The 14,341-nt window shown below is 41.2% G+C and overlaps 1 protein-coding gene across 2 annotated transcripts in view; it reads right to left on the bottom strand.

Moving 5' to 3' along the window:
- The window catches only part of NOX1 (NADPH oxidase 1), an 81,556-nt gene that overhangs the window by 28,157 nt on the left and 39,058 nt on the right, over nucleotides 1-14,341 (bottom strand). For both annotated transcript variants that reach the window (XM_069748574.1, XM_069748576.1), the window contains 3 exons: nucleotides 9,264-9,403; nucleotides 6,331-6,512; nucleotides 2,488-2,650 (listed from right to left, as the gene is read on the bottom strand). In XM_069748574.1, coding sequence (XP_069604675.1) covers nucleotides 2,488-2,650; nucleotides 6,331-6,512; nucleotides 9,264-9,403 — 485 coding nt within the window. The remainder of the gene's footprint in view (nucleotides 1-2,487; nucleotides 2,651-6,330; nucleotides 6,513-9,263; nucleotides 9,404-14,341) is intronic.

Here is a 14,341-nt window from a genome sequence, read left to right as displayed (position 1 = left end):
TTAACAGCTCATTTACATAGTAAGAAAAAAGTGGCTTTCTCTGGAATAAGGCATCAGATCACAGATATCAAGGTATGATTTTATTCTACTTCCCATGGCCGGTGTGCCCATTAAGATGGTTTAAGAGGGTTGATCTTACTGACAGATTCCCTTTACGGGTAAGCTATTATCAGAAAAATGTAATATTGTTTAAATAAGGTTTTTAAGCTTCAGTGTATGCATTTTTTTTACATTTTTGGCTTTTTTTATATATATACATATATACATATTTGTACAATTTGTATTACAAATAAAAAGTAGAAATCTTGTAATTTTCACACAGGCCACTGGGTCTTTTTTAGAATATAGCTTCTTATTGTTTAAGGAAACAACACATGTACATAGTCATATTGCTAAGATCTCCACCCCGTCTTTAGAACTGAAAAGTCTAGTGAACATGTGGAAAGGTAATTGTGAAGAGAGCAGCATCACCTGTGACATCACCTATTGTTACTATAGAGGGGCTACCTGCTGTCATTGTGATCCTGCCTCTACTGGTAATACAATTCCTGTAAACTCTTCCTAAAAGAACAGGAAGTATAAGTCTAAAAAAGCCCCAGTAGCCACTGTGAAAAACTGATAGATTACTAATTCGTTATTTTTAATAAAAATAATAATTTACCAATATATATATATATACATATATAGATTACTAATTCGTTATTTTTAATAAGAATAATAATTTACCAATATATATATATATATACATATATATATATATATATATATATTGGTAAATTATTATTTTTATTAAAAATAACGAATTAGTAATCTATCAGTTTTTCACAGTGGCCATATATATATATATATATACTTAAAAAAATACATGACATGCAAAAATACGATTTAAACACAGGTCATTTTCGGATGATAGCCTCTATTTCAAGGGATTGTTGGGGCACATGATATTAATGACCTACCTGCAGATCAGTGGTGGTCCGACACTCCTATACAAGAGAATAGAAGCTTATCTGGTGTTCCCTTAAGCAGCCGCTACACACTGAACTCAGCTGTGATGTACAGATCTATTCATCTGGCTGCAAGAGATTTTAACTGTTGACCGGTGGTGATGGCGGGAGTTGCACCCCCACCAATCTGAAATTCATGACCTACTACTTAAAATAAACCACATAAGGGTATGGAGGTACCCACCAGGTGGCCAAGGGCTTGGGGCAAAAGGAATAATGGTGTCATATAGTATTGCCATACTCTGTTGTGCAACATGTAGGAAAGGCTAAGTGCAACACGAAGGGATAAGAGGAAGGGGGGCAACACTAGGGAAGCAGGGAGTGGAGACCCCTAGACTGATCTAATGTTACTTTGTCTTTCCTAAGAGACCCTAAATAGGCTCTGCACCTATCGCCGAGCAGGATACATAATCCGTGCCAGACCCTAGCGGTAAGCCCTGCTTAGGGAAGGAAGGGGTGAAAACTGGTCGAACAACACTAACACTAAAGACAGCTAGGATAAACAAAACAAGGGAGACACTTAGCTTGACTAGACTCAGAGAGAAACACCGACACCCTCCAAACTCCAAAGAGGATGCTAGCCGACTGCTGCAGCTCCAAGCTTCAACAGGGAAGTGCAAATAGAAAATATCACTTACAACTCTCAACAGGAAGTTGGGAGTTATAAACACCCAGATCCAGATGTGACCATTAGAGCAAGGGGAGGCGGCCACTGGGTCCTAGCGTCGGAAGGACCAGGCAAAAGTCTGCAAAGCAAACTGCTGAGACCTTCTGCAGACAGATACTGTGCAATGGTCTGCAGCCTCTGACATATTCGTGACATACTCTTATCAATAGCCTGTAACAAATAATTTTAGTTCAATCTATAGACCCTCCCAACATCACTGAGGAGATGGGAGGTCAGATGCATAATAAGATGACACCGGCGACACACGCTGCTACTGGAGAGATCATGGGAGATATTAATGGCCCAGATATTGACTGGGGTAATGATTCTGGAAGACACGACAAGAGATTGTACGCTGTTAGATCTAGTCATTTCTGACTATGCAGAGCTTGCTGGAGCCATCACTCCTTAACTCCTTAAAGGGGTTGTCCAGGCTTGGGGTAGAAGTTTGCAGCCACTCAATCCTCACAGTGTAAAGTGTGTACTGTTAGGATTCTACAGTGTCGGCCCTCGGCGGTCATGTGACTGCAAGTATGTTATTTCCATACTCTTAGTCACAGACCAACTAGACGTGTCTGGCCTCACTCAATATACTAGCAGTGGCGGGGTACTTACCAGGCTCTTTGTTGTAGTTTTGATAAAGTACTATTTTATCTGCAGCAGATAACTAACTAAATTATCCAAAGTTTTAATTCATATCCGTAAAAAATGTATTTACATAATATTCCTTATTATGCAGATATTATAAAACATTTATTATTAACATTGCAAAAAAAAAAAAGACAAATTGTGAAATGTAACAAGTTAGCTTACCGCGGGATCATTTCCTTGGAAACTGGGCATGTAACAGTCACCATGATCATGATCATCATCATCGTCTCCACTTTTTTTCTTCTTCCAAATCGAGTATTTGTTATAACAACTTTCATAACTGTTGCTTTCTAGGCTGCCAGAGGTCTGGCCTCTGACTAAGCGACTGCAAATGTGAGGGAAAGAAGACAAAGTAGCCAATATTACTAAAGTGTATGTCCACTCTACAAACACCAAGATACTGCTAAAAAGGATGTACTTACTCCAAAATATCAACTATGCAAAAAGGAGGTCACAGTAACAGCAAATATAAATATAAGGATGAATGACCTCGGGGAGATCAAAACATCCAACACCGCAGAGACACCATCATGTGTTTCTCAACGCAGTGATCCAGAACACTGCCCCCATCCCTTATGGGAAATATGCAAATGCATGTAGAAAAGCCGCGGAGACACCATCACATGTTTCTCAACGCAAGCAATAAATAGCCAGGTCTTTCACCGGGAAGGAACAACCATGGGAAGGGCAGCATCCCAAAAGGGAAAACCACCTATGCCAAAACATGGTATCCATCCACAGACAGCTGTTTCGGGGTATTTTGCCCCTCATCAGTGTGGAGTAGGAAACTGGCTATTAGGAGCAGTGCCTAGTAAAAGGACTATAAATATAAGGATGAATGACCTCGGGGAGATCAGAACATCCAACACCGCGGAGACACCATCACGTGTTTCTCAACGCAGTGATCCAGAAAACTGCCCCCAACACTGATGATGGGCAAAATACCCCGAAACAGCTGTCTGTGGATGGATACCATGTTTTCCCTTTTGGGATGCTGCCCTTCCCGTGGTTGTTCCTTCCCGGTGAAAGACCTGGCTATTTATTGCTTGCATTGAGAAACACGTGATGGTGTCTCCGCGACTTTTCTACATGCAGTAACAACAAATATGACATGCGGAATTAAGTTGTGCTCAGGCCGTGACCACCAATGTGTAGCATCTCCTCTACTTTTAGCAATAGTCTGGAAACATTTGGAAAGTGAGGAGACAATTGCTGGAGTTTTGAGAGAGTAATGTTGTCCCATTCTTGTCTTATCTAGGATTTTCACTGATCCACAGTCTGGGGTCATCTTTGCTGGATTTTTTTCTATCGGTGAAGGGACTGGGCTACAGGTAGCTGGATCATCACCTGGACTCTTGTTCTGCACAGCCATGCTGTTGTGATGGAGGCAGTATGTGGTTTATGTTGCATGCACACTACTCAGTATATGAGGGCAATACAAAGGAAACATGAGTTTGTTTTTTTGGGTGGGAATCCTAATTTTAATTCTTCATAGTCGAGGGGAGGTAACGGTTTACAGGCACACAGCTATGACACAGTTCTGAGATGAAGTTGATCACAGGTTTTATTCAAGCTTCTTTTCATTATACAGAATCACTTCTCTTCATGCAATGCTTCATCAAGATATATGAAAGTGTCTTCACAGATAACTTCTCTTCACAGATAACTTCTCTTCACACACAATGTCTTAACCAGCGCAGAATTGTACCTTGCTAATGCAGTGAGGTGGGGGGAGGGGGATGAGTCCGGTGCTGTAGCTCTCTCACTTCTATCTTGAGGTAATAAAAATGCTTCTGGCTGTCCTGACTGCTTCTATGATTACAGCAATCACTTCTTAGGAAGAACTGGTCTATACAGCTTGTCTGATATCAGTCTGACAGGAGACACTCTAGCAAACACCTTACTTTTGGATGTCCAGGGCACAATAACAACTTTCCCAATATCCTCTGGGGCTGAGCTAACCACTCCCTGTCTGCTATAACCATTTGAACCCATATAGTTGCTGGATGATCCTAAATCAACAGTGCAGCTTCTGTCACATTTACCATTTTCTTGCTGAAATTTGCAAGGCCTTCCCTGAAAATGACGATGTCTGTATGGGAAAAGATGATGTTCTAAAACAACTAAGAGCAGGAGGAGTAAATGGCATATTAATCTGGTAAAAAACGATATTTATTGAGTGTCCATTAAAAACAGGATCCAAAGGGGGTAATTTTAAAACCTGACATTGCGCATAGGAGCGCCTTCAATCATTTTACAACCTGACAAGTTTCTGGAGCATAGGAGCATCCTTAATCTTAAAGGGAACCTGTCACCTGAATTTGGCGGGACTGGTTTTGGGTCATATGGGTGGAGTTTTCGGGTGTTTGATTCACCCTTTCCTTACCTGCTGGCTGCATGCTGGCTGCAATATTGGATTGAAGTTCATTCTCTGTCTTCCGTAGTACATGCCTGCACAAGGTAATCTTTCCTTGCGCAGGTGTGTACTATGGAGGACAGAGAATGAACTTCAATCCAATATTGCAGCCAGCATGCAGCCAGCGGGTAAGGAAAGGGTGAATCAAACACCCAAAAACTCCGCCCATATGACCCAAAACCAGTCCCGCCAAATTCAGGTGACAGAGTCCCTTTAAGATCATATTACTAAGGGAGCTCCTATGCACCAGAAACTTGTCAGTTTTAAAATCTCCACTTTGGATCCTGTTTTTAATGGACTATCGATTACCTGATGTTTTACCAGATGGATGAGCTGTATACTCCTCCTGCTTTTCATTCCTTCTTGGCTGTGCTCTATCAGCTGGATCCAGGCACTCCCCGAAGAATCATAAGTGCATTTGTTCTATGGATGTGGGGGGCTCCTAGCCAACCCCTTTGTCTGATGTTCTAAAACCTTTATATAATTCTCAGCATTGATAGCGCCTTTCATGATTTGTGCACTGCCCATGTCATATAGACTAATTCTGCTCCGTACCATCAGCAATGCCGGACCTGTGAACCGATAACAAGCTGGATGGTCCCTTTCCTCTTGAGGCTTATTCATGTGACCAGAGAACAGTTTTGCATTTTAAGTGAATTTGGCCCAGAGAAGAAGGCAGAGATTCCGAATTATGTTGATAATTGGCTTCTTATTGGCATGATGGAGCGTTAACTTGCATTTGTGTATTACATGGCAAACAGTGATCATAGTCCATGATTTCTGGAAGTGTTTCTGAGCCCATGCAGTGATTTGCAAGACCGAATCATGCCTGTTCTTAATACAGTGCCTCCTGAGGGCCCATAGATCATGATCATCCAATATTAACCGTCGGCCTTATTTAGAGTGCATTTGAATTTCTCCAGAATCTCCTAATCTTTTGATGATATTATACTGCAAAGAATTGGATATTCAAAGTCTTTGCAATTGTATGTTAAGGAACGTTTTTCTGAAATTGTTTCACAATTTTTAGACGCAGTTGTTCACAGATTGGAGATCACTGACCTTCTTTGCTTCTGAGAGACTCTGCCTCTCTAGCATTCTCTTTTTTACACAGTCTTGTAACTTAGTCGACAGATGACGCTCCAGTTGTTTTCATTACTAACACTTACTTTTCCAGCCGTTGTTAACCCTGTCTCCACTATTTTGAAATGTGTTGCTGCCATCAGTTTCTAATGAAATGGAAAATGTCTAGCTTTCACCTTCTGATCTGTGTTCTGTTGGGAATAAAATATGGCTATAAGCGAATTCCAGATCATTGATTCTTGTTTTTTTTTTAACATTTTACACAGAATTCCAACTTTTTTGGGAATTGGAGTTGTAGGAAAGATTTTCTTTTAAGTAACTATGTGATAAGTCTGAGCGATGGGAAAAATATATGCAATAATGAAGATGGTTTCAGATGGGCATAATGTGTTTGGGTTATTCATGAAGATGGAGAGAAAAATATTATTGGATGTTGTCATAATGCAAATGTCATCCCAAAGAAAAGCTTAATTGAGAAATATGCTGATTACTAAATGCAAACTCACCCAGCGCCATGAATCAGGAGGCCAGCGAAGAAGATAATAAATAGGTGGTGGGTGTACCAGAAAACCTCAAAATAGCACCGGCGGATAAACTCCGTAGATGACGTGATCATTAGTATCAGTGCCAGTGTGATCACCACACCTGTTACACCAGCAATGGTGGTGAAGCAAAAATAAGATTGTGTCTGCGAAGGAAAGAGATAAGAAATATTTATTGCGGCTTCTACACGTAAAATACTTGGAAGAATCCCAAGACTTTGCTATGACTGGCACTGCCACAGTGAAATAAGATTCAAAACCATTATTGCCCCTGGGTGTGTAGCGTTTGTAAGGCAGATCTTGCACAGTTTAACCTCTATCCACTTCTCCATTTGAGCCTCTGTCTCAAATTTTCTTGGAATAAATAACAAGGCATAATGTACTATTTTTTTTTCTGGTAAAATGTGAAAAACCTTTTCTGGAAACCCATTTGCATCACTGTCAAAGACAATTGCTTCATGGTCAAACTCCATCACGTTATGGTCAAACCCAGTTGCATCATGGTCAAACCCAATTGCGTCATGGTCAAACCCAATTGCATCATGGTCAAACCCAATGGCATCATGGTAAAGTGTAATCGCGTCATGGTCAATCCCAATCTCATCATTGTCAAACCCAATTGCATCATGGTTAAACCCAATCATGTCATGGTCAAACACAATCACGTCATGATCAAACCCAATTGCATCATGGTCAAACCCAATCATGTCATGGTCAAACCCAGTAGCATCATGGTCAAACCCAATTGCATCATAGTAAAACGTAATTGCTTCATGGTCAAACCTAATCGCATCATATTCAAATCCAATTGTGCCATGGTCAAATCCAGTTGCACTCTGGACCATAGCGTTCAGGTGCATGTATTTCTATGCAGCTGAACGCTCCGGTCCGAACCGCTGCCGGGTATTGAGGCGAGAGACTCGCGTGAGCACTCACAAGTGTGACCCCAGTCATGTTCAAACCCAATTGCATCACGGTCAAACCCAATTGCGTCATGGTCAAACCCAACTACGTTATGGTCAAACCCAATAACGCCATGGTCAAACCCAATTGGGTCATGTCAAACCCTATTGCACATGGTCAAATCCAATTGCACCATGGTCAAACCCAACTGCGTCATGATCAATTGGGTGGCTCAGAATATGTTTTTGTGTCCATCCTTTGATGGATACATCCAATTCATGAATTTTATATTTCTGGAAAAGAAAAACAGATTTCCTAACCCACATGTGAATGTAGCTCTATGAAGAACCCGAGTTCACTTTTTTCATATATTGCCGGGAATTATGATTCCTAAATTGTAATATATACTACTTTTAGGCTCCGGCATTATCTAATGAGAATGTTAAAACTGCTGGCGTTATACGATAATTGTCCTTTGCGTAGTGGAGCCTCTGACCCAAAGAGTCATGTCAGGGACAGTGGGGTGACGTGTCCCTTCCAGATAGCGACTAGCAGGACACCTTGGAAGAGAGTCCTCAGCTCTGTAAATATTCAGCTGCAGACTGGATGTGTCCTACAGCACTCATTACGTGTGACATCTACACGCCCGTCTTCATGAGCGGGCGTGCTGGCGTAGGATGCTGTGAATCCAGTAAGAGACCCATGGTGCATCTTCTCAGTGGTGCCAGAGGTGCTACTCCACTCAGGTACCACAGTTACATTTTTGGTGCCACATTTTTGGTGCTTTTAGATAGTGGAGGGTGCCCTGGGTGGCTTCTAAGGCTTCTAGCAGTCGTCTGATTGTTGGGGGTCCAGTTGTGGTTCTATCACTTGTCATTGTCGGGATTTGATCTGGTTCGTACAAGGGGATCAAGTGTTCCACAGCGGCCATCAATCAATGGATGACCACATACAGAAAGAATGAGGCTGGCTCAGTACGGGGAGCCCCAACTCTAAGCCGATCGCATGAGCCAAGAGAAAAAGGTCTAGTTTGTGGTTGTGCTACCAGTTATACTTGTGTTTTTCTTTGCCTAGGTTCATGTAAAACAGTATTGTAGTAGTTGGTATTAAAATCTGTTTTTGCAGCTTTTATTGCCACATTTGTCCTGTCAATTACAGAACTCTTCTTATTTCCTTTTTGCGAATAATACACCCACACCATGTAAAATAACTAACTGTGTAACCGACGAACAGTCCTTGGGACACAGTCTTGGTTTCGCTGTCAAATAATAATAACCTTAAGGCGAATCTGTCACCAGATTTTTGCCACCTAATCTGAGAGCAGCATTATGTGGAGAGGGAGACCCTTATTCCGGCAAAGTGTCACTTACTGGGCTGCTTGCAGTAGTTTTGATAAAATCAATGTTTTATCAGCAGGAGACTATCAGTAGAGGACTAGTGAACATTCTGCCATGTAGTCCAACCACGCCCCCACTACTGATTGGATGCTTTCAGCCTATAGCTAGTGTACACAGAATGCAGCCAATCAGTGATGTGGGTGGAGTTATACAGAGCTCACCATTTGGAGAACTGCTAGATCTGCAGCAGATAAAATAGGGATTTTATCAAAATGACAGCAAGCAGCCCGGTAAGTGATACATTGTTGGAATCAGGGTTTCTGCTCCTACATTATACTGCTCTCAGATAGAGGAGCAAAAACCTGGTGACAGATTCCCTTTAATAGAGCTGTCCATGATTCAAAAAACATGGCTGCTAGTTTTTTTTTTAAAAAAACAGCGCCCAACTACTGTTCAGGTAGTGTGCGGTACTTCAGGTTGTGTGCGGTACTTCAGGTTAACGCCATTCATTTCATTGGAGCTGTGTTACAATGCCAGACACAACTCAATGGACAATTGTTTTGCTCTTTTGAAAGAACATGGCGGCAACTGGAGTAAGTCGTGTGCCCCATATATCTCAGGTGTCCACGAAACCAACAGAATGTCACGATGTCTTACCTCACTCTTGGATCTTATTGGGTTGACCCAATCGCCATCGTCACCCATGCTGGATAAGAATCCTTTCAGAGTGTTATTTGCAGACTGGGTGCCATCATAAAATCTTTCAACATTAAATAAGTGTGCAATGGTGTGGACGGCTGAAAGAGACGCAATGTATCACATCAAACTCCATTAGGTAAATTACTGCAGGAAGCCTGGAGGTGCCAGCATGGCTTCCATTGCCGCAATCCGGACAGTTTTTGATCAACAGTAATATTTTTATTGCTCTTATAGGTTTGGAGGCACCATAACAAATAACAATGGTTCCTACTTCTTATTATAAGACCCGTTACCTGGCTGCAGGGAATTTTTTCGACTCATATTTGCAATCTCTCACAAGATTTTGCAGTACAATCTGAATATTAAATGTATTATTTTTATATTATATTTATATTATTTTGATTAATATGATATTGTATTATTCTGTATTGATTTTGTATTACTTTTATATTATATTAATTCTATTTTTACATTAAATAGTTTTAATATTATATTATACTGTATTCATGTTAGATTATGTTTATATTATATGCGTTTTATTTTTTACATTATATTGTTTTAAATATTATATTATATTATACTTTATTTATTTTATATTATATTTATATTATTTTTATATATTTTGTATAATTATTATTTTTATTAATACTATATTGTATTACACTGTGTTCATTTAATTTTATTTTTAGATTACATTTATTTTATTTTATACATTTTATTTTTATTAATATTATATTGTACTGTATGATCTTTATATTATATTTATATTACCTTATATCTTTTTTCTATCGTGTTATTTTTATAAATATTATATTATACTGCATTAATTTTATATTATATTTATATTATTTTTATATATTTTGTATAATTATTATTTTTATTAATACTATATTGTATTACACTGTGTTCATTTAATTTAATTTTTAGATTTTTATATTATTTTTTACATTTTATTTTTATTAATATTATATTATACTGTATTAATTTTATATTATATTTATATTACCTTATATCTTTTTTCTATCGTATTATTTTTTATTTATATTTTATTATACTGCATTAATTTTATACTATATTTATATTATTTTTCAATATTTTAACATTATATTAATTTATTTATACTCTAATGTACTGTGTTAGTTTTATATTATTTTACATTATATTTATATTATTTTGTTTTCTACATTATATTAATTTCATTAATATTATATTATATTATTCTGTGTTAATTTTAAATTATTTCAAAATGGTTCCGCCATCCTGATGTTAAACTGAACAGCTCTATTCATTTTCATTTGCAAACTTAAAAAAACCCACTGACATTCTAAAGCTGTTTTGACGTATGTTTTCAAAGTAAATACATCAGCCTCGTCAGGTCTAAAAGATTTATTTAATATAGTGTGAAGTTTTTTGTGAAATCTGGTGACAGATCCAGATTACAATAAACTTTACAGAAATTTATATTAATTTGTTGATAAGACTGGCAGATTGTTAGCCCCAACGAGAAACAAGTGAATTCATAAAACATCTCTTTCACCTTAGACAAACTACATAATGCCAGAAATGTCCCTGGAGAGCTCAGCGTCATCTATTTGTCTGTTTATGCCATCACAGGGCTATATATATAGAGAGAGAGAATTTCATTCACAGGTATGTGCGAACTGTCTCCTAATCTGAACTAGCCACTGCACCGCCTGAATCCCATGTGCTTCTATCCCTCTTCTAACTGCTGGTATGTGCGAACTGTCTCCTAATCTGAACTAGCCACTGCACCGCCTGAATCCCATGTGCTTCTATCCCTCTTCTAACTGCTGGTATGTGCGAACTGTCTCCTAATCTGAACTAGCCACTGCACCGCCTGAATCCCATGTGCTTCTATCCATCTTCTAACTGCTGGTATGTGCGAACTGTCTCCTAATCTGAACTAGCCACTGCACCCCCTGAATCCCATGTGCTTCTATCCATCTTCTAACTGCTGGTATGTGCGAACTGTCTCCTAATCTGAACTAGCCACTGCACCCCCTGAATCCCATGTGCTTCTATCCCTCTTCTAACTGCTGGTATGTGCGAACTGTCTCCTAATCTGAACTAGCCACTGCACCGCCTGAATCCCATGTACTTCTATCCCTCTTCTAACTGCTGGTATGTGCGAACTGTCTCCTAATCTGAACTAGCCACTGCACCGCCTGAATCCCATGTGCTTCTATCCCTCTTCTAACTGCTGGTATGTGCGAAATGTCTCCTAATCTGAACTAGCCACTGCACCGCCTGAATCCCATGTGCTTCTATCCCTCTTCTAACTGCTGGTATGTGCGAACTGTCTCCTAATCTGAACTAGCCACTACACCCCCTGAATCCCATGTGCTTCTATCCCTCTTCTAACTGCTGGTATGTGCGAACTGTCTCCTAATCTGAACTAGCCACTGCACCCCCTGAATCCCATGTGCTTCTATCCCTCTTCTAACTGCTGGTATGTGCGAACTGTCTCCTAATCTGAACTAGCCACTGCACCCCCTGAATCCTATGCGCTTCTATCCCTCTTCTAACTGCTCGTATGTGCGAACTGTCTCCTAATCTGAACTAGCCACTGCACCACCTGAATCCTATGTGCTTCTATCCCTCTTCTAACTGCTGGTATGTGCGAACTGTCTCCTAATCAGAACTAGCCACTGCACCGCCTGAATCCCATTTGCTTCTATCCATCCTCTAACTGCTGGTATGTGCGACCTGTCTCCTAATCTGAACTAGCCACTGCACCGCCTGAATCCCATGTACTTCTATCCATCTTCTAACTGCTGGTATGTGCGAACTGTCTCCTAATCTGAACTAGCCACTGCACCCCCTGAATCCCATGTGCTTCTATCCCTCTTCTAACTGCTGGTATGTGCGAACTGTCTCCTAATCTGAACTAGCCACTGCACCGCCTGAATCCCATGTGCTTCTATCCATCTTCTAACTGCTGGTATGTGCGAACTGTCTCCTAATCTGAACTAGCCACTGCACCGCCTGAATCCCATGTACTTCTATCCATCTTCTAACTGCTGGTATGTGCGAACTGTCTCCTAATCTGAACTAGCCACTGCACCCCCTGAATCCCATGTGCTTCTATCCCTCTTCTAACTGCTGGTATGTGCGAACTGTCTCCTAATCTGAACTAGCCACTGCACCCCCTGAATCCCATGTGCTTCTATCCATCTTCTAACTGCTGGTATGTGCGAACTGTCTCCTAATCTGAACTAGCCACTGCACCGCCTGAATCCCATGTACTTCTATCCCTCTTCTAACTGCTGGTATGTGCGAACTGTCTCCTAATCTGAACTAGCCACTGCACCGCCTGAATCCCATGTGCTTCTATCCATCTTCTAACTGCTGGTATGTGCGAACTGTCTCCTAATCTGAACTAGCCACTGCACCGCCTGAATCCCATGTACTTCTATCCCTCTTCTAACTGCTGGTATGTGCGAACTGTCTCCTAATCTGAACTAGCCACTGCACCGCCTGAATCCCATGTGCTTCTATCCCTCTTCTAACTGCTGGTATGTGCGAACTGTCTCCTAATCTGAACTAGCCACTGCACCGCCTGAATCCCATGTGCTTCTATCCCTCTTCTAACTGTTGGTATGTGCGAACTGTCTCCTAATCTGAACTAGCCACTGCACCGCCTGAATCCCATGTGCTTCTATCCATCTTCTAACTGCTGGTATGTGCGAACTGTCTCCTAATCTGAACTAGCCACTGCACCGCCTGAATCCCATGTGCTTCTATCCATCTTCTAACTGCTGGTATGTGCGAACTGTCTCCTAATCTGAACTAGCCACTGCACCCCCTGAATCCCATGTGCTTCTATCCATCTTCTAACTGCTGGTATGTGCGAACTGTCTCCTAATCTGAACTAGCCACTGCACCGCCTGAATCCCATGTGCTTCTATCCATCTTCTAACTGCTGGTATGTGCGAACTGTCTCCTAATTTGAACTAGCCACTGCACCGCCTGAATCCCATGTACTTCTATCCATCTTCTAACTGCTGGTATGTGCGAACTGTCTCCTAATCTGAACTAGCCACTGCACCCCCTGAATCCCATGTGCTTCTATCCCTCTTCTAACTGCTGGTATGTGCGAACTGTCTCCTAATCTGAACTAGCCACTGCACCCCCTGAATCCCATGTGCTTCTATCCCTCTTCTAACTGCTGGTATGTGCGAACTGTCTCCTAATCTGAACTAGCCACTGCACCGCCTGAATCCCATGTGCTTCTATCCATCTTCTAACTGCTGGTATGTGCGAACTGTCTCCTAATCTGAACTAGCCACTGCACCGCCTGAATCCCATGTACTTCTATCCATCTTCTAACTGCTGGTATGTGCGAACTGTCTCCTAATCTGAACTAGCCACTGCACCCCCTGAATCCCATGTGCTTCTATCCCTCTTCTAACTGCTGGTATGTGCGAACTGTCTCCTAATCTGAACTAGCCACTGCACCCCCTGAATCCCATGTGCTTCTATCCCTCTTCTAACTGCTGGTATGTGCGAACTGTCTCCTAATCTGAACTAGCCACTGCACCCCCTGAATCCCATGTGCTTCTATCCCTCTTCTAACTGCTGGTATGTGCGAACTGTCTCCTAATCTGAACTAGCCACTGCACCGCCTGAATCCCATGTACTTCTATCCCTCTTCTAACTGCTGGTATGTGCGAACTGTCTCCTAATCTGAACTAGCCACTGCACCGCCTGAATCCCATGTGCTTCTATCCCTCTTCTAACTGCTGGTATGTGCGAAATGTCTCCTAATCTGAACTAGCCACTGCACCGCCTGAATCCCATGTGCTTCTATCCCTCTTCTAACTGCTGGTATGTGCGAACTGTCTCCTAATCTGAACTAGCCACTACACCCCCTGAATCCCATGTGCTTCTATCCCTCTTCTAACTGCTGGTATGTGCGAACTGTCTCCTAATCTGAACTAGCCACTGCACCCCCTGAATCCCATGTGCTTCTATCCCTCTTCTAACTGCTGGTATGTGCGAACTGTCTCCTAATC

The sequence above is a fragment of the Ranitomeya imitator genome, chromosome 2, assembly GCF_032444005.1.
Source record: "Ranitomeya imitator isolate aRanImi1 chromosome 2, aRanImi1.pri, whole genome shotgun sequence".
In the NCBI taxonomy this organism is placed as follows: Eukaryota; Metazoa; Chordata; class Amphibia; order Anura; family Dendrobatidae; genus Ranitomeya; species Ranitomeya imitator.
This window is presented reverse-complemented; position numbering and strand designations above follow the sequence as displayed.